This window comes from Meles meles, chromosome 8 (assembly GCF_922984935.1).
Source record: "Meles meles chromosome 8, mMelMel3.1 paternal haplotype, whole genome shotgun sequence".
NCBI lineage: Eukaryota > Metazoa > Chordata > Mammalia > Carnivora > Mustelidae > Meles > Meles meles.
In genome coordinates, this window is record NC_060073.1 from 14,241,079 (window position 1) to 14,262,051 (window position 20,973).

The following is a 20,973-nucleotide window of genomic DNA, read 5'->3' on the forward strand; positions in this document are numbered from 1 at the left end:
AGTTACTTTTTTTCCATGGCAGGGAGTACCGTCTTCTCACTGATACTACAGTAACTATACAAAATTCGAACACATGAATGCATATAATGGAAATTAAATACCACAACCTCTAAAAAATCAAATTTGAGATTTTGTTTTTAGTTTTTTTTTTCTGTATTTACATATGTGCATGTTTTCAGTTAAAATATCTTATTGTAATTATTTAAAATTATTAATGTAAATCATATACGTTGTTTAAAATGTCAAATAGTGCTACAGGCTTATACATGCTTCTGTCTCACTTCTCCCCTCCCTATCTCCTCATAGACAAAAAACTTCTTTCTGTCTTTGGGCATTAATTCACTTTAAATTATAGGCTTATGTGTGTTTTTATTGATTTTCAAATATGCGCATGATTGGTTGGCATCTATTTCCTAAAGTTAAAGTATAAAACTTCATCTTCCAATCCCTGCATTCCTACCCAAGAACCACCAGTTCTTTCTCCTCTTCTTTCTAATACAGTCTCACTTGAAGTTTTTCTTTAATTGATACATGTGGTTAAAATAACTCTAAATATATCACTAGTAGTACCTTAAGAATAATGTGAGTGACACTATGAACATTATGGATACTAATTACCAACACTGTGAGTAATATTATGAATGTAACCTTCTTCTGGCACAATTGTTTGATTTTCAGAGTTACTGGTTGTTTTTACTTTTGCTTTTTAAAATTATTTCTTGCCAAACTTCCACAGAACTAAGAAATACCTCTTACAGAGACAGACCAATAGGTGACCTATAATTTACACATCTCCCTGGAAACTTTCTGTCCTTGTGGTGAATTCTGAAGTGGTTGCTCTCTAGGTGTTTTAGAGAACTGTTATCTGGAGATAGTGATTGCTAATCTTGGTGTAAAATGTCTCATTCATCCAACCTATGTTGATTCCTGGGAAAAATGCTACAAACTAGAGTCTCAGGAATACACAAGGCAGGAAACATGCTTCATTATGTTTTAGACATGGGGGTATTTCGATACCAAGGATGCACACAAACAGATAATAAAATATTTCAGGCAATTGTAAGTACAATGGAGAAGGTAAAGCAAGGCAATGTGGAAGACAGTGACTTGCAGCTTCAGAAGTGAGGGTTGTGCTGATATGTCATTTCAGGGGCTGGGAAAGAACCCTTGGAAAAGGTGACACTTTGAATCCCAGCCTCTTGGACCAGAAGACAAATATACTGATTGTTGGGAACTGTAACCTGGAGAATCACTAACAAGTACAAAGTTTCGGGATGAAGCTTGGCATGTTGAAGACACAGAAGGAAAGCCATGTGGCTGGAACGTAATAAATGGAAGAAACGATGGGAAAAGCTGATGCCAAATAAGTGGTTTCCTTCTTTACTGGAAGGCACTGTGCATTGACAAGGCAAACAGACCGCACCAGTTTGTGTTCATGTCCACAATTTGGTTGCTGCCAGGTGTTAGGTGGCCCACGGCCCCTCAGGTTAGGCAGAATGGGAAGTAGTAGTTTTGTTCATCAAGTTTTTTCTTTTTTTAAAATTAATATTGTGTTGAATCAGCAAAGATCAGTTTATGGAACACTTATGCCCTTTACACTACCCAGCTCCAAAGGTCTTGCACACATTTCTCTATATAATTTACAACTTACCTGAAAGCTTGTTGACTGATACATGTTCCCAATCATATTTCTTTCTAGGTTATCATTGTTAAGCATTCTATTCAGGTTATGATAGTTAATATTACACAATTATCAATTATATACATACATACTAGACAAGGAAGAAGGAATTCGGAAGTAAACAGTAAATGTGAAAATGGAGTTAATTAGAACATCCAGAAAAAACATCCTAACTTGGAGGAAGGAGAGAGACAAAAGGTAAAGTTAAAATTTTCAGTTTGTGGGGGCACCTGGGTGGCTCAGTGGGTTAAAGCCTCTGCCTTTGACTCAGGTCATGTTCCCAGGGTCCTGGGATCGAACCCCACGCCAGGCTCTCTGCTCAGCAGGAAGCTTGCTTCCCTTCTTCTCTCTCTCTGCCTACTTGTGATCTCTGTCTATCAAATAAATAATAAATAAAATCTTTAAAAATTTTTTTTCAGTTTGTGTTTTCCGAAGAAATAGAGGAATCCATGTTCTTCATCCACTTTTTCTGCATATGATTTGGGAATTGATGGAGGTCATAACACCCACTCCATCACATTTATAGAATTCACGTAGGATAGGCTGTATTCTTTGTTCTTGTTGAACCATTAGAAGCCACAAATTACCCAATTAATAATTATTTCAGCATGTGTCTAGGGAGGTATAAGTTCAGCCTTTTAAGAATTTCTCTGTTCCTGTACAGTGTGGTAGCTCCAGACTGTTCCCAATTTCTTAAAGGCCAAAAAGCATATAAAATTGGTGAAAATTAAGGTTGAAGTGATCTCTTTTTTAAGACTTTATTTAGTTATTTACTTACTTAGTGGGAGGGAGAGTTAGAGGAAGGAAGAGAATCTCAAGCAGACTCAGTGCTGGGTGAAAAGCCCCACGGGGTGGGGGGGCTCAATCACAGCACCCTGAGATCACGACCCGAGCTGAAATCAAGAGTTGACTGCTTAACTGACTGACCAGCTAGGTGTCCCAGTTGCTGAGTTCTAAATATGCAAAACTTATCAGATAAGGATGAGAACATATCAGTGGAAGATCATCTCCATGATAACAGGTGATTTTAATTTTTTTTTTTAAACTGTATCTCAGGCCCATAGTAAGTGGAGACATAACTAAGTAAATGCATGTCAATGCATATAGATGCGGAGGCCAAGGTCAGGAAATGTGTTTTTCAATGCATTGTAGCACATTCATCTTGTAGAACTCAGGTGCAACTCCATGGAAAGTAGGGACAGGACTAAAGTGACTTGAATGTCTTCCAGTTTAAAAAATGGAGTCGGGGTGCCTGAGTGGCTCAGTGAGTAAAAGCCTCTGCCTTCGGCTCAGGTCATAATCCCAGGGTCCTGGGATCCAGCCCCGCATCAGGCTCTCTGCTCAGCAGGGAGCCTGCTTCCCTTCCTCTCTCTCTGGCTGCCTCTCTGCCTACCTGTGATCTCTGTCTGTCAAATAAATCAATAAAATCTTTAAAAAAAATGGAGTCTTAAAATAGTAATTAATCACAATTAGAGGAATAAAGTTGCATGCCTCACAATATAGAGGTTGTAAACTGAAAATTAACCCACCACACCTGCAAACAATTCTTGAAATTAAAGCAATAAAAATTAAAACCTTATGTCTCCAGATTAAATTCTGCTAATTTATTTTCTATTCTAAATAAGTAGATACTACACAAAAGGAGAGGATGACTATTAGAAATCATCTTCTATAATAAAAAGTATTTATCAAGGAATTCCTTTTTTTTTACAGTGTTAATAAAATATTATCAAACTTAATCTGGGAATTCATTTAGGTGTTAGGGAAGCATATTCTTTTCAGATGTGGAGAAGCCAGTTTGGGGCTCATCAACGACATGTGAATATGATCATAAGACATGAATCCTTCCTTATTCTCCCCCTATTTTTATTTTTTTACAACTCTTCCTTACTGAAAATGAAAGGAACTTTATTAATGCACAGAATTGTACTCATGCAGTACAGATTGCTTGAAATGTATGTTGCGACTGATGTAATACTGACATGATTATTATCACACCGGAAGCTAAGAACCACCCCCCCCCCACACACAAACAAATGTAACAGAGTCACTAGGGTACAGACAAAACAATTTAAGAAGAAGAAAGTCTCAAGTTCTTTAGCCCTTGTACTTTGCTTATTTTAACAATTGTAATTCCTCTGAGAGTCATTTTCCTCTTGAGATTCATTTCCCATAGTAGATGATGCGATGTGTAGCTTTTTAATGATCTCTACAGGTCTCTGTCTACACTCTCCAGTGAGAAAGCCCCATCGTGGGAGATCCAACCCTTATAAATCCTACTGATTTATCCTTCGATGATGACAGATGAGATGTTTCTGAGAACATTTTTCCTTCATGTACAGGTAGGTCCCTGCACAGGTGGGTTCATGCCCAGGTAGGTTCATGCACAAGGACAGTCTGTGTGTTTTTATGGAGTCAGTCTGAAGTGTTGGCCCTCTATGTTGTCCTTATAATTCTACAGAGGGAGAGAACATTCTTGGAAAGGGTGATCAGGAAGTGGGATTAGAAGCTTTGTTGCAGCAACACGTGTCAGTTGTGGTTTGGGCCTTTTTCCTGATGCCTAGTCCGAGATCTGCAATCATTCAGTGGCAGAAATATGCACCATTCACCCAAAAAACAGTGATTTCACTATCACTGTGTGATAGTCAGATAATTATGTTTCTGTTTTCTCTATTAAAGACATTCTCTCTTTTAGTAAAAAGTATCATTTTCCATTTCTCTCACTTTATCCAGTGTCTGCCTCCTTTCCTCTTTGTCCCCCCATACACATGTGCAGAGTCACTGAATGGAAATTTTACAAGTTCTACTGTCTGTGCTCAAACCAGCAGTATGTTTAAGCACAATGACTGACAAGCCCACTTTCTCTGAAGACATTAAAAAATGACCTTGTACTGTTTAAAACCCACTACTCCTTTACTGCCCCCTTCCTTCTACATGCTTGATGTTTGGAGTGAACCTGGAGACAAGTTGGGAGAGCAACTTCACTCTGCATAAGATTTTTCTATAGTTCTCTGCCTTGTTAAAAACAGTACTCCGAAGATGTCTGTATGATGCTGGAAGGTTCACTATAGGTCCAGACATTTCCAAGGCGAAGCAATTATCTCGGTTTGCCTAAGACTGAGGTGTTTCCCAGGATGCAAAACCAGGATATTCCTGGGAAGACTGGATGATATTTGATTTCCTACACACATTCCACCACAGACTGAGCTGGTCACAGACATAGATGGATGTCCTTAGTGTCAGCAGTTTGAATCTCATTTTGTTCCCTTGTCCAAATTTGTCATTAAACAGCTACTAAAATTTAAGTCCTTCTTGGAACTGGAGACTCAGCTCATACAGCTTGCCTTACTGATAACACTCCTCACTTCCTAATAGCATTTGTCTTTTTCTTCTATGCTTTGATCCCATTTGCCATAAGTGAAAAAGAAGCAGTTAAAAATGTTCTCCTTACATATTACACATACGGTTTATTAATCATCCAATAAATCAGTGAATTCGTAAAAAAATTTTTCTTAAGAGTGTTTGGATAGAGTAGGCTGAGAACATTAAAAGGTTTCTTGTGTAAATGTGTGAAAATTGGGTAATTATTTGGAAGAAAGTGAATGAATCATATAGATCTCCCTGCAAAGCAAAAAGGATCCGGAATAGAGTTGACAATGCCTTCTCTTTCACTGTTTTTCAAATTCGTGGTTAGAGGAGGTAACAACACTCTGAAGGTACCATTTTGGCGGAGAGGACCTATCCTGCAATCCCTTTCCTTTTGCCTCAGTCACTCCCAATAGTATAGGGAATGATGAAAGACATCTCTTGTTTTTCCAATCACCATCTGATTTCTATCACATAAATTTGAAGCAGGAGATGAGCAGTGGGAAGCACAAATATAGCAGGAACACTAAGATAGAGACAAATCCTAGAGAATAAAGAGGGCAGGACAGATCTCAGATGATAATGGGTAAGAACAGTTAGATGTCTTTTCACACAAGAAACAGGTTGAACATAACAGCTTATTATGGATAATAGAAGAACCAGTGATTTTTCCGGAAAGTATTAACTACATAAATGAATGAATGAATGAATGAGTGAATGAGTGAATGAATAAATATTAAAATACTGATTATGATATTTTTCTAACTTGTATTTTGCTGGAAAATACAACAGGATTTTATGAAGAACCAATTATCAGTTGTGCAATCTATTTTTTCATAAATAAATAAAATATAAATAGAATATTACTGCCGGCAAATGAGCTCAAAATATTTAAACTAGTGTATTAGAATGTCCTAAATGGTATTCAGAATCCAAGAAGTTAGCCATCTTAATTTTATACAGTCAAAACTAAAAATAACTTCTCCAACCCTTCAAAAATGTCCTTAGCTTTTTGGTATGTTTTAGAAATGTCATTACTTGAAGATTAAATATTGATAGAGGAGTATGATAGGTCCCCACTCAGTGTCTCATTATTCTTATTTTATTTAAAGTTCTAAGACAGAAAGAAAGGAAGAAAGAGTCTGTCATAAGATTTGTTAATGCTTCCAGACCCAAGGGAAAAGATGTTCTAAAAAGAGGTGATGCTTGAATTTATTCTTATTAGATTTGTTTGCAATGTGGACAAATGCTGGCAATGATTCAATTCTCAATTAGGTTGATTTTCAAAATTTTAAAAATCTTAAATCAATGTGCTGCTTTAAAATATTTTGCTTTTCTGGATAAGGACAATTGGTTTATAGTAAACCATTTTATACAGTTGTATTAAGCCATTTTTTTGAAAAACAGTTCAATGTAGAAGATTCATAAATGGACACTGAACTTTCTGATTATGAAATAGCATTTCTTTGTGGCTTTGAGTAAATTTCCCTATATTATAGACCTTCAAAACTCTATAAATATAGTGAATAAAAAGTGTACACACATTTTAAAATGTGGGGCTGGTTTAAAAGGTCTTCTTCTCAGGAAATAGCAAGAACAAACATTCTCCTTCTGATTTTTGTTTTGTTTTGTTTTTGAGAGGGAGAGAGAGGAAAGGGAGGGGTAGCAGGTAAGGGAGGAAGAGAGAAAACCTTAAGCAGGTTCATTCCAAGTGAGGATTCTGACCAGGGCTCATTCAGTCACTGGAAGGAAAGTCTCCCAGTAACATCTGCATCAGCCTGCTATATGAAAAAGAAGTCAACTTCTACTGTGCAAAACCATCAAGATTCCAGAGATTGTTATAACTGCTAGTATTATTATTATTATTTTTTAAGATTTTATTTATTTATTTGACAGACAGAGATCACAAGCAGGCAGAGAGGCAGGCAGAGAGAGAGGGGGGAAGCAGGTTCCCTGCTGAGCAGAGAGTCCGATGTGGGGCTCGATCCCAGGACCCTGAGACCATGACCTGAGCTGAAGGCAGAGGCTTTAACCCACTGAGCCACCCAGGTGCCCCTAGTATTATTTTCTTTTTTTTTTTTTTTTTAAGATTTTATTTATTTATTTGACGGAGAGAGAGATCACAAGCAGGCAGAGAGGCAGGCAGAGAGAGAGGAGGAAGCAGGCTCCCTGTGGAGCAGAGAGCCCGATGCGGGGCTCGATCCCAGGACCCTGAGATCATGACCCGAGCCGAAGGCAGCGGCTTAATCCACTGAGCCACCCAGGCGCCCCCTTAGTATTATTTTCTTAAAGATTAGTAGGAGAAGGAGAGTAAATCCAAAGCAGACTCCCATATGAAGTTGGAGACTGATGCTGGGCTCGATTTCACAACCCTGAGTTCTTGACCTGATCTAAAATCGAGAGTCAGTCACTTAATTGACTGAACCACCCAGGCACCCCTCCTAAAATTTTTGTGTAGACAAGAATAACTATCACAATTTCTATTGGTGTGTTTCTATAATTTTATATTATTTTCCTATTTTCTCTATAAAAATTCTCATACAGAGTTTCATGCATAAGAGAAAGAGAGAGATACTGCTAAGAAAAGATTTCTGAGAAAGAAAAAAAATACAAAAACAAAAAGAAAACTAGCAGAAGAATTGAAAGAGAATGGGTTAAGAAATGATATTAATCTTATTGATTCTTTCAAAGAACCAGCTCCTAGTTTCATTGATTTTTTCTATTGTTTTTTTTGGTTTCTATTTCATTGATTTCTGCTCTGATCTTTATGATTTCTCTTCTCCTGCTGGGTTTAGGGTTTCTTTCTTGTTCTTTCTCCAGCTCCTTTACGTGTAGGGTTAGGTTGTGTACTTGAGACCTTTCTTGTTTCTTGAAAAAGTGCTCCACGTCACTCGGCATCAGGGAAATACAAATCAAAACCACAATGAGATATCACCTCACACCAGTCAGAATGGCTAAAATTAACAAGTCAGGAAATGACAGATGCTGGCGAGGATGTGGAGAAAGGGGAACCCTCCTCCACTGTTGGTGGGAATGCAAGCTGGTGCAACCACTCTGGAAAACAGCATGGAGGTTCCTCAAAATGTTGAAAATAGAACTACCCTATGACCCAGCAATTGCACTACTGGGTATTTACCCTAAAGATACAAACATAGTGATCCGAAGGGGCACGTGTACCCGAATGTTTATAGCAGCAATGTCTACAATAGCCAGACTATGGAAAGAACCTAGATGTCCATCAACAGATGAATGGATAAAGAAGATGTGGTATATATACACAATGGAATACTATGCAGCCATCAAAAGAAATGAAATCATGCCATTTGCGATGACGTGGATGGAACTAGAGCGTATCATGCTTAGTGAAATAAGTCAATCGGAGAAAGACAACTATCATATGATCTCCCTGATATGAGGACATGGAGAAGCAACATGGGGGGGTAGGGGGATAGGAGAAGAGTAAATGAAACAAGATGGGATTGGGAGGGAGACAAACCATAAATGACTCTTAATCTCACAAAACAAACTGGGGGTTGCTGGGGGGAGGTGGGATTGGGAGAGGGGGAGCGGGCTATGGACATTGGGGAGGGGAGGCGAACCATAAGAGACTATGTACTCTGAAAAACAACCTGAGGGTTTTGAAGGGTCAGGGGTGGGAGGTTGGGGCAACCTGAGGGTTTTGAAGGGTAAGGGGTGGGAGGTTGGGGGAACAGGTGGTGGGTAATGGGGAGGGCACGTTTTGCATGGAGCACTGGGTGTTGTGCAAAAAGAATGAATACTGTTACACTGAAAAAATAAATAAAATGAAAAAAGAAAAAAAAAAAGAAATGATATTATACAACAAGCACAGCTATATTTGGTCTGTGTATTTTGTGATTTCTGTTTATTTTATTAGATAACATGCATCTTTACCTGGATCAGATTTAAGAAAATGCTCAATTTTACTGATGTGACAGAATTTATTCTTTTGGGATTAACCAGTCGTCCTGAACTACAGCTCCTTTTCTTTGTGGTGTTCTTACTGGTCTACATTATCATACTGATTGGGAACATTGGCATGATCATACTAATCAGGATTAGTCCCCAGCTCAATAGCCCCATGTACTTTTTCCTCAGTCACTTATCTTTTGCAGATGTGTGGTTCTCCTCTAATGTTACGCCGAAGATGTTAGAAAATTTAGTAGCTGAGATCAAAACCATTTCTTATCCTGGCTGTATAGTGCAGTGCTTTTTCTTCATTGCCTTCATCCATGTAGAGGTGTTCATCCTTGCCGTGATGGCCTTTGACAGATACATGGCGATTGGCAACCCTCTGCTCTATAGCAGCCGGATGTCAAGGACCATCTGTATTCGACTGATCTCTTTTCCTTATCTATACGGCTTCTTCATTAGTTTGATCTCAACACTGTGGACCCATGGTTTGTACTTCTGTGGGAACATTGAGATCAACCACTTCTACTGTGCAGACCCAGCCCTCATCAAAATGGCCTGTGCAGGAACCTTCATCAAAGAATACACCATGCGCACCTTGGCAGGTCTCAACTTCTCTTATTCCTTGCTAGTCATTATTATCTCCTACATATTTATCCTCATGCCATCTTAAGGATGCGCTCCACAGAAGGAAGAAAGAAAGCCTTCTCCACATGTGGTTCCCACTTGACAGCTGTTACTATATTTTATGGAACCCTATTCTTCATGTACCTCAGAAGTCCAACGGAAGAGTCTGTGGAACAGGGCAAGATGGTGGCTGTGTTTTACACCACAGTAATTCCTATGTTGAATCCCATGATCTACAGTCTCAGGAACAAAGATGTAAAGGAGGCCATGAGCAAAGCAGTCAGTAGAACAATTTTAACTAAGTAAAACAGAAACTTCAAATGCAGGATAAGACCCATAGTTCACTAGGAGTGCAAATTGACTTTCAAATCATTCTGAGAAAATTTGTTATTTCTGTTCTCAATAAATAGACAAAGAATCCATAATTGAGACAGGAGTAATAGCACAAAGAAAAGGGAAGCATATTGTAAACCAGACTCTCTGGGTCTCTGAGACCTGAGATGATAAGATGTGTTGACAATAGCATCCATTCTTTCCTTTTCACCCAGTGTCAAATTCAGTAGTTTATTTTGTGACTGGGAATGTTTGTTCATGGCTTCTCAATACTTCACAAGTCACTCTTTTGCGTATGGTTTTAAAAGAACTGTAGTGGTCTCTTCTTGCACCTAGAATAGATATTGGTTTGAGATGATAGGTTATTATTTTAAAATGCTTCAATTGAATATAATTTCACCAGGAAGCATTGTTAAATTAGAGACAACGTCTGTGACAATTGGGTATTTTATGTAGAATGTGATGTAATAAGATCAATGTAACTATGGTAATTAATGTAACTTTATACTATATATAATGTGACTATGTAACTTTATACTTTATATAATGTAACTTTATACTTTAAAGGCAGATGAATGTCTGCCTTTCAAATATGTAATAATTAATTCAATAAACTTTATTCCTAGTGAACATACTTGACATCCTATGGTATCCATTTAAGATCCATTTTATGTCTTTTGTTACAATGACTATGGTGGTGATAACACAATCTCAGTGAGTTTTGGAACTTGGAATTGTATTTCCATAAATATATTTCAACAAGTTACCTGTAGAAAATTTCAGGGAGATGTAGAGATAGCGTTACTCTTTTTTTTCTTTGATGTTATGTCTCATATCAGACTTTCAAGTGAACACAACATTGTTCATATATAACACATGATCTATCTTTTTAAGAATATTGCCTTAGTTCCAAAAATGCTTTTCTTTAAAAAAATAAATATTTCAAGGCATGAATAGCTAAATGTGATTGTGATTTACAAAATCTATAATCTTTTATATGCTTGCACATGTATGCATATGTGTTTCACAAGTATACACATGTATATGTATGCATATTTGTGTGGTGTGTATGTGTGTGTTTCAGAGTAGTCAACTTGATAGCACTTTCTAGGAGTTCTTAACGAAAAATTTCCTTTAGAATCCAACTTGTTGTCACACAAAATAACCACTATGATTATATCACTTATAATCTTACATGTCATAATATTATGGGTTTTCTTATTTTACTACATTATTTCCACTTTCACTACATTTAATTTTAAAAATCCAAACTGCCTACCTCTCTAAGAGCACAATTCCTTTCTCTACATAGCGATACCCTGACACACATTATATAACTTATTCTAGTTATAGCCAGAAAATTTCCTTACTTTTTAAAATTTAAATATGTTTGAATTTTAGTGACACCAATTGTTACAACATATCACTTGGGCATTTGAAATATTTTACTTCTTTTTTGCTTTATTTTTCTACTTCTCTTTTGCAGAGTTCATATTTTTTGTACTGCAGCAATGATTTCTCTGATAACTCTCTGTTTTAAAAATATTATCTCATTGTACATTAAGTTCTACGAGAGAAGAAACCATTACTATCTCGATCATCACTGTAATAATACCAGCATTATAAACTCAGTACTTAAGAAATAGTTACTAAGTTTTTGTTAATTAGATGAATAGACTGGCTATATTATGTCACATCTTTGTTTACAGCTTGGTGTTCATCTTCCAATTTAGTTTAGAAATGCGTTTTTAAAACATGCTTATAGAATGAGATACCACCTTGTACCAGTCAGAATGGCTAAAATTAACAAGACAGGGGAAAACAAATGTTGGCAAAGATGTGGAGAAAGAGGAACCATCTTACACTGTTGGAAGGAATGCAAGCTTGTACAGCCACTCTGGAAAACAATATGGAGATTCCTCAGGATGTTAAAAATAGAGCTACCTTACAACCCACGATTGCACTCCTGGGTATTTACCCCCAAAGATACAGACGTAGTGAAAATAAGGGACATCTGCACCCCCAGGTTCATAGCAGCAATGTCCACAGAACTGAGATGTCCTTCAATGGATGAATAGATACAGAAGATGAGGTCAAATATACAATTGAATATTAATCACCCATCAGACAGGATATCTACCATCTTCATAGACATGGATGGAAATGGAGGGTATTATACAAAGTGAAATAAGTCAACCAAAAAACCATAATTATATGTGGAACATAAAGAATAGTGCAGAAGACAATAGGGGAAAGGAGGGTAAACTGAATGGGAAGAACAAATTGAGGGAGACAAACTAAAGGAGATTTGACTGCAGGAAACAAACTGAGGGTTGTGGAAAGGGAGGTGTGTGTGGGGGGATGTGGTAACTGGAAGATGGGAATTAAAAATTGTATGTGATATGATGAGCACTGGGTGTTATATTCAACTAATGAATCGTTGTACACTAGATACCTAGGCTAATTGAATTTAAATAAAAATATTTTAAAAATAAAACATATATTTTAAATAAGTATGTAGTCAGATCAGCTAAACTGTCTTGTGAGTTTCATCATCAGGGTTGTCATAAAGAGATCCTCTGCCAAATGTGCAGTAGTAGAGTACGTTATGTTGTCCGCAAATCCAGTCTTCTCTTTTAGTGAAACATAAAACAAAACCAAAAACTAGATGTGTTTCTCAGCTGTGCAGGTGGAAGTGAGTATTACATGCCCAAGCCTCACCATAACAGTCTCCCATGAGTCACTGTCTATTAACCTTTTATTTTTGTTTGTTCACCAGTTACAGACAAAAGTCTGTGAAGCCCAGAGATGGTGTAGAGTCACAGGAAAAAGTTCCAACTCATTCAGTCTGGAAGGAAGTTCTCCCAGTAACATGTGCATTAGCCTGTTATATGAATAAGAAATCAATGGCTACTATACTAAGTCACGAGGATCTCAGAGATTTTTCTGACTACTAGTATTGTATTAACCAATACAAACAGACTTCATAACCATGTATACCAAATATATGTACTTAAAATATTTATAATTAATTTAAGCCACTCAGAATTTATTCTTGTTCATGGCCTGAATCTAGAATCTAACATTAATTTTCATAAAACTTCAACTACCACTATTTGTGTGCTAATCTCTCTATCCCTCTAATTATAAAATACCAATAGTATTATATATAAATTTGCTTTTATTTATCTAGTTCTATTTTTTAGCATTCTAAACTGCTGTTTAATCAGTTCACTCAATCATCTAGCAAGTTTTATCTGAGTGTATATTACATACCTGGCAGTTTTAGGTATTTGTTATCACTGAACCAAACAGAAAAAAATATCCTTGGTCTCATGAAGCTTATATTCCAGTGGTGTGAGACATACAAAAACAATTATCACAAAATACAAGTGAATCATATAATAAGTTAGTAATTGTATGGCACAATCTGAAAAAAAATTATTGTAGGACAATACGGGGGTCTCTGACTGAAGCATGAAAATGAAGATAACTTTTATTGAGAAGGTGACTGTAAGTCTACGGCCAGACCACCCTGAACACGCCTGATCTTGTCTGATCTCAAAAGCTAAGCAGGGTCGGGCATGGTTAGGGCTTGGATGGGAGAAGGTGACAGTAAGCAAAAACCTCCTGAAAGTGGTCTAGATAGTAACTATGCACATGTGCATATATATGTGTGGGGAGGTAGTGCTCTAAGCACCAAAAACAGCTAGAAAAGAGTTTAAATGCAAATATTCACTGAATATTCAAGGAAAAATTGGAAGCCATTGCTGTTAGAACCCAGGACAATGAGAAAAGTAATAGAATATGAGATCAAAGGCATAACAGGGTCTTAGCATAAGCGATGTGAACTAAGTTGTATGAAATAGAGGTGGGGGAGATTATTAATTTTACATAGGGGCCCTCAAGGAAATGTTTAAAAGAAAATATTTTCATCCTCAATGGGAAAAAGCTTGCAGCCTTCCCGTTGAGATCAGGAACACGACAAGGATGCCTACTCTCACCACTCTTGCTCAACATGGTATTAGAAGTCCTAGCAACAGCAATCAGACAACAAAGAGAAATAAAAGGTATCCAAATTGGCAGTGAAGAAGTCAAATTCTCTCTCTTCGCAGATGACATGATTCTTTCTATGGAAAGCCCCAAAGACTCCACCCCCAAACTACTAGAACTCATACAGCAATTCAGTAACACGTCAGGATACAAAGTCAATGTATAGAAATCAGTGGCTTTCTTATACACTAACAATGAAAATACAGAAAGGGAAATTAGAGAATCGATTCCATTGACAATAGCACCAAGAACCATAAGATACCTGGGAATAAACCTAACCAAAAAGGTAAAGGATCTGTACTCGAGGAACTACAGAACACTCATGAAAGAAACTGAAGAAGACTGAAAAAGATGGAAGACCGTTCCATGCTCTTGGATCGGAAGAATAAACATTGTTAAAATGTCTATACTGCCTAGAGCAATCTATACTTTTAATGCCATTCCGATCAAAATTCCACCAGTATTTTTCAAAGAGCTGGAGCAAATAATCCTAAAATTTGTATGGAATCAGAAGAGACCCCGAATTGCTAAGGAAATGTTGAAAAACAAACACAAAACCGGCGACATCACGTTACCTGATTTCAAGCTTTACTATAAAGCTGTGATCAGCAAGACAGCGTGGTACTGGCATAAAAACAGACACATAGACCAGTGGAACAGAGTGGAGAGCCCAGATATGGACCCTCAACTCTATGGTCAAATAATCTTCGACAAAACAGGAAAAAATAAACAGTGGAAGAAAGTCTCTTCAATAAATGGTGCTGGGAAAACTGGACAGCTATATGTAGAAGAATGAAACTCGACCATTCTCTTACACCGTCCACAAAGATAAACTCAAAATGGATAAAAGACCTCAACATGAGACAGGAATCCATGAGAATCCTAGAGATTCTCCTAGAGATCCTAGAGAGAATCCTAGAGAGAACATAGGCAGTAACCTCTTCGATATCAGCCACAGCAACTTCTTTCAAGATATGTCTCCATAGGCAAAGGAAACAAAAGTGAAAATGAACTTTTGGGACTTCATCAAAATCAAAAGCTTCTGCACAGCAAAGGAAACAGTCAACAAAACAAAAAGGCAACCCGCGGAATGGGAGAAGATATTTGCAAATGACAGTACCGACAAAAGAAAAGATTTTCATGTTCCATATAGGTAGATAATTGCATTAAATACTCTTCTGGAGAGATCTCTGGTTAGAATAATAAAAACTCAAATTTCTTTCTCTGTGCAAGTTGTCCTAGCTGGATTTCTCCATGCTAAATGAGCTGTTGTCCTGGCTTTTTATACTGAGAACCACCCTTTAACATAAAACCTAGAGCAATCACATGAGGCTTTTTAGTGTCTTGTAGAGGCTGGCCTTAAAAATTAAACTTATCACAATATTTGGGGGATAAAATATAATTAACTTACCATTGAGAGAAATTCTGGGTCAGAGGTAGGTTACTATTTATGATATAGACCCAAGACTTCTGTGGACAGTAAACCTTTGGTCCTAAGTAGCAAACTTATGCTCTCAAGTAGCAGTTACTCTCAAGACCCACACAGAGTTGTAACTCATATATGCATAATCAACACTCCTCAATTCCAAAATATGGTTTCATGGTAAGCCTGGAGCTTCTCAACACTATTCTGAGAAATATCTAGGTGATAGTTAGACATGTGCTTGTCTTAGTTATAGAATTCACCTATTGAAAAGATGATTATTTTACCATTTTCTTTAGTCAAAAATTATTTCTTGTATATCTACCATGTGCCTCCATCCTAGGTAGGCCATGAACAAGGCAGTTGCTCTGCTGAAAATCTTCTTGCAGTGAGAGAAGAAGAATGGATTTGGTGGGAAACCAGTAATTCCTCCACTGATCTCAGGAAGCTGAAATAGGCTCTTGTTGCAGGAACTAAAGTAGGGCTGTATGAGCATGAGCTGGAGCAGTCAGGTCAGAAGAGGGAACAACTTGGAGGGCATACATTGCCAGGCACTCAAGCAAAGTGATCAACTGCGTATTTTAGCTATACAAAGAACATATTTTTGTTCCTTCAAGTTCATAAAGACTTTGATAAAATATACTCTATAAAATACATTATACACACCAATCATATAGTAGAAATGAGAGTCATTTTGGATCAGTAGTTGAGATTTGGATCTGCACAATTAATAGTTACTTTTGGGATTGAAGTGAGTAGCAGTACCAACTCTGGATTCAAAGTCTGGAATCAGGAACCTAGTCCCTGATTCGTTAGAAGTATGACCTTGAGCAAGTCACTGAAACTCTCTAAGCTCTAAGTCTCTTGACTGTAAAATAGATATCATAATGATGGTGGTGGTGAAAATTAAGTTAGCATGTACAAATGTAATATATGCTCTATTGTTGTTATTAACTTTCTCATGTTCTTATTCATAAAATGAGGGATGTAAAGCAGATACATTTTCCTGCTCTGATATGCTAAAATTTTCATTGTAGACAATGATGCTACTTGTTTCATCTTTTACTGGAAAAGCCCAGTGGAACAGACTGAGAACTGCAGAACACAAGACTGCCTTGTGCAGACTGAGTGACACCATCACGCAGTTGAACGTGATGCAAACCCAAAGCAAATTGTGTTCTTGGATCCCAGGACGCATGCAAAATAACTTGAGTTTGGGGAAAAACCAAATTGTGCAAACCTACTATTAAAAACCAAAACTCAACAGTGTGGACTTTCCTCTAGAGGGTTACTTGCCCCCAGGGTTCTTTGTAGGCAAATCTTCTTAATTGGTTCTTCTTCTCCTTTTTTTTTTTTTTTTTCCTAAGACAAAGATTTAAGGGAAACTTCTCTTGTGGACTTTCAGGTTCTCTTTAACCTGGTATACATTGCTTATCATCTCTCATGTAGCATTTGCTTTTCACTTCTGCATTCTTACGGGGAATATTTCTCGTCATTCTCAGGTTGGTATAAAAATATATCTATCCAGATCTGTCAGACTAAATTTGCATCTTAGATTTTAACTTCTCTTGTTTTTTTTTTTAAAGATTTTATTTATTTATTTATTTGAGAGAGAGAGCAGGAGCAAGAAAAAGCTAGATAGCACAAACAAGGGGAGCAGCTGAGGGGGGAGGGAGAAGCAGACTCCCCGCTGAGCAGGGAGCCCAAAGCAGGGCTGGATCCAAGGATCCTGGGATCATGACCCCAGCAGAAGGCAGCCACCCAACTGACTGAGCCATTCAGGTGCCCCTATCTACTCTTATTCTTTATAATTACCATTAATTATTCTATATATGATATCTGTGTATGAAGGTGTTTATGCACATGGAAGAGACAGAGAAATAGGAAGGAGGGAGGAAAGAGACAGAAAGATACAGAGAGAGAAAGATATTTTCTATAGAGATTTGATTATTTGATTATTACAAACTACTAATGGAAGCTATAATTTCCAGGAGTGCATTTAGTAATAATTGTGCCCTGTGTATTTATTATGTGTGTATATGTAATGTCTTTTCATACTTATAATTAAACAATGAAATGAGTATTATTGTTACTGTTGCATCATATTAAGGCATAGAGAAATGGAAGACTAAGAAAACAAATACAAATCCAGTTCAAGTTCTTACATCATGGAGCCAGAATTCAACATAGGTCTGACAAAAGAAACAGAATTCTTTAACGAGAACACTGAATATTTTCTCATGCCTGGTCTTGTGGGGAAAAAAAAAAAAACTGTATTTACTGATATAATTTGAAATATGGAGTGATGCAATAGGGGAATCTCCATAACATAATTGTCAGTAATATTTAGTAGATTATAATTATATGCTAAGGAGTTCATATCCAGGGAATATGTATAAATTAATGAATGTATTTAAGTAGTTTACCCCTTTATACCTGGCTTTGATGACCAATGTGATCAGTTTGCCCTCTTTAATTTAAATGGGGGCAAGCAAGAGATTAGATTAAAAATAATATTTTCTCTAACACTTAGAGCTGGTAAATTACTTGATTAAGTGGCTTCTTCTCTAATCATGGAGAATATGCTTATAATGAAGAAGTGAAAAGGTAAACAATTATTTTTGCATTGGGTTGAAGAGAGAATTATGACCCTTCCTAAATATCTTAAAATATGAAATGTCCAAACATGCCAATATTGGAAACAAGAGATGTTTAATAGTCTTGGAGGGGTGTGGGAGTGGTTCAGGTCCTGAACTCAGGGTTCCTGGATCAAGCACCACATAGGGCTCTGTGTTTAGTGGTGAATCTGCTTGAGATTCACTCTCTCTGTCTCCTCCTCCCTCCGCTCATGTTCTCTCTGAAATAAATAAAAATAAAAAATCTTTTAAAATATAAGTAGTCTTGGAAGTTTGACTAAGCACAATATTTAGTAGTAGTATGTTTCAGTCACAATATTCATATAACTGTTATGTGCTAGGGCATCTAGTAACTTTCAGTCATAGATAGGAATAAAGAAATATAAAAGAGGCATGGATAAAAATATAAATTAAGAAATAAACAATACTTGATTTTTAAATTTATTTCCTCCTAGTTATCCCTGAGATTTATAACAAATATTGACTTGGAGTTGAGAAAATGCTCAATTTCACTGATGTGACAGAGTTTATTCTTTTGGGACTAACCAGTCATCAGGAATGGCAAGTCGTCTTCTTCGTCATTTTTCTCATGGTCTATGTGGTCACCATAGTGGGCAACATTGGCATGATCATGTTAATTAAGGTCAGTCCACAGCTTAACAGCCCCATGTACTTTTTCCTCAGTCATTTGTCATTTGTGGATGTGTGGTTTTCTTCCAATGTGACCCCCAAAATGTTAGAAAATCTGTTATCAGAAACAAAAACTATTTCTTATGCCGGTTGTTTGGTACAGTGTTTCTTCTTCATTGCCCTCGTCCATGTAGAAGTTTTCATTCTTGCTGTGATGGCCTTTGATAGGTACATGGCAATTGGGAAACCTCTGCTGTATGGCAGCAAAATGTCTAGGGCGGTCTGTATGCGACTGATTTCTTTCCCTTACGTATATGGCTTTCTGACTAGTCTGGCCGCAACCCTGTGGACATATGGCTTGTCCTTTTGTGGGAAAATTGAGATCAACCACTTTTACTGTGCAGACCCACCTCTCATCAAAATGGCATGCGCTGGGACTTTTGTAAAAGAATACACAATGATCATACTTGCAGGCATTAATTTCACATATTCTCTGACGGTGGTGACCATTTCTTATCTGTTCATTCTCATTGCCATTCTACGGATGCACTCAGCGGGAGGGAGGCGGAAGGCCTTTTCCACCTGTGGCTCCCACTTGACAGCTGTTACTATGTTTTATGGGACTCTCATATTCATGTATCTCAGACGTCCTACAGAGGAGTCCGTGGAGCAGGGGAAAATGGTGGCTGTGTTTTACACCACAGTGATCCCTATGCTGAATCCCATGATCTACAGTCTGAGGAACAAAGATGTGAAAGAAGCCATGAAAAAAGTTATTAGCAGAACATGTTTAACAAAATAAAATACAATTTTGTTAATATTGTCTTGTGTGACTCATAAGAATTTGTCAATAGATTGTGGTTCAGCATATCAATAACTTTTTACAAAAGCTAGATATTTCATGCACTAATAATAAAAAAAGAGAAAGACTCAAACCCAGTGGAAAAAAAGGAGACAAATCAACCCTATTGATGTGAGTGGTAAGGATTAGTTAAAATTTAAAAACATTAATTAATTGAAAAGATTGTTTGAGCCAAAAATTGCAGGTACACAATTGAAATTATTCAAATATTTAGCTGAAATGAAATATTTTGTTTTTCTTATTAAAAATGCAATGAATGATTATGGAAAATACTTATCAATTTGCCTATTTAGAGAGCAAACTGGAGCAGTAAAAATAAGAACATATTTCACTTAGTTTTCTAGTATGTCAACATAAAAAATGGTGGTCCTGGTAATGGTTGTGAGATTTTATGGAAACACATACTTTTTCTTCAATATGAATGGCAGGTCTATTCAGAGACTACTACCTTGAAAAAACTATCTCTTGTATGTCATCCCTTTTCAACATTTTTAGTATTCATGAGAAATTCGGCATGATATGTAACTCTCTTATAGATTCCAGTAACTGCCATATTTAAATGCCATTGATCACTGACCTTCTCCCTTTTTCCTGCCAAAGGGTCTTCCGTTGGACAGAAGAGTGGGTAGAATCAGCAAATGGATGCATAATTTTGAAAGCATAGCTCTCTTGATCCCACTTAATAAACAAATTAAATTGGTATTCATGTGGAATATTTTGCACATCTGTGACTAAGATGTAGTAAATATTTTAAAATAATTTTTGTGTTTGAAAGACACAATGTATTTAGGGTGGTGTATTTGTTGCTAATGATAACATGACCCACCTCTCTCAAACCTCATTTCATGAAATACAAGCATGAGGAACAACCTTAAAACTTGGACTTCTTAAAGTCTCTATATCAATACATACATCTATACATACATTAATAATCTGCTCTTTTGAAGTAGAAAATCAAATATACAGCAATGCAACCAACACAGACTTAAATTACACATTTAAGTAATTACAAATTTATCTGGAAAGATGTAAATATAAAATGAAATTGATATGAGAATAAACATTCTTCATTGTCCACTTTTGAGTTTTTATTTTCTTCAAAAAGAACCAGCAATGTATATGCACTCACTTCCACACACATACACACATGTCATCAGCAACTTTTTAAAAAAGATTTTATTTATTTATTTATTTATTTGACAGAGAGAGAGAGAGAGAGAGAGATTACAAGTAGGCAGAGGGTGGGGTGAGGTGGGGAAGCAGGCTCCCTGATGAGCAGAGATTCCCATGTGGGACTCGATCCCAGGACCCTGAGATCATGACCTGAGTCTAAGGCAAAGGCTTAACCCACTGAGCCACCCAGGCACCCCATCAGCAACATTTTAAAGGTATTTGCATTTAAACAAACTGGTAATTTAGATTAAATCATACT

The 20,973-nt window shown here is 36.9% G+C and overlaps 2 protein-coding genes across 2 annotated transcripts; both read left to right on the top strand.

The window, feature by feature from the left end:
- Positions 1-8,978: 8,978 nt before the first annotated feature.
- Positions 8,979-9,910, top strand: LOC123949476 (olfactory receptor 5M3-like). The gene is given in 2 exon segments (XM_046016963.1): positions 8,979-9,636; positions 9,639-9,910. Coding segments are annotated over 2 exon segments (930 nt in total).
- Positions 9,911-16,707: 6,797 nt separating this feature from the next.
- LOC123949510 (olfactory receptor 5M3) lies at positions 16,708-19,481 on the top strand. The gene is made up of 2 exons (XM_046017024.1): positions 16,708-16,716; positions 18,546-19,481. Exon 2 carries the CDS (start codon positions 18,549-18,551, stop codon positions 19,479-19,481), a length of 933 nt encoding a protein of 310 aa, XP_045872980.1. The 5' UTR covers positions 16,708-16,716; positions 18,546-18,548.
- The last annotated feature ends 1,492 nt before the right edge of the window (positions 19,482-20,973 follow it).

Bases quoted from the DNA above. Each gene is read 5' to 3' on its own strand.
- LOC123949510 (XM_046017024.1), top strand. From the start codon at position 18,549: ATGCTCAATTTCACTGATGTGACAGAGTTTATTCTTTTGGGACTAACC.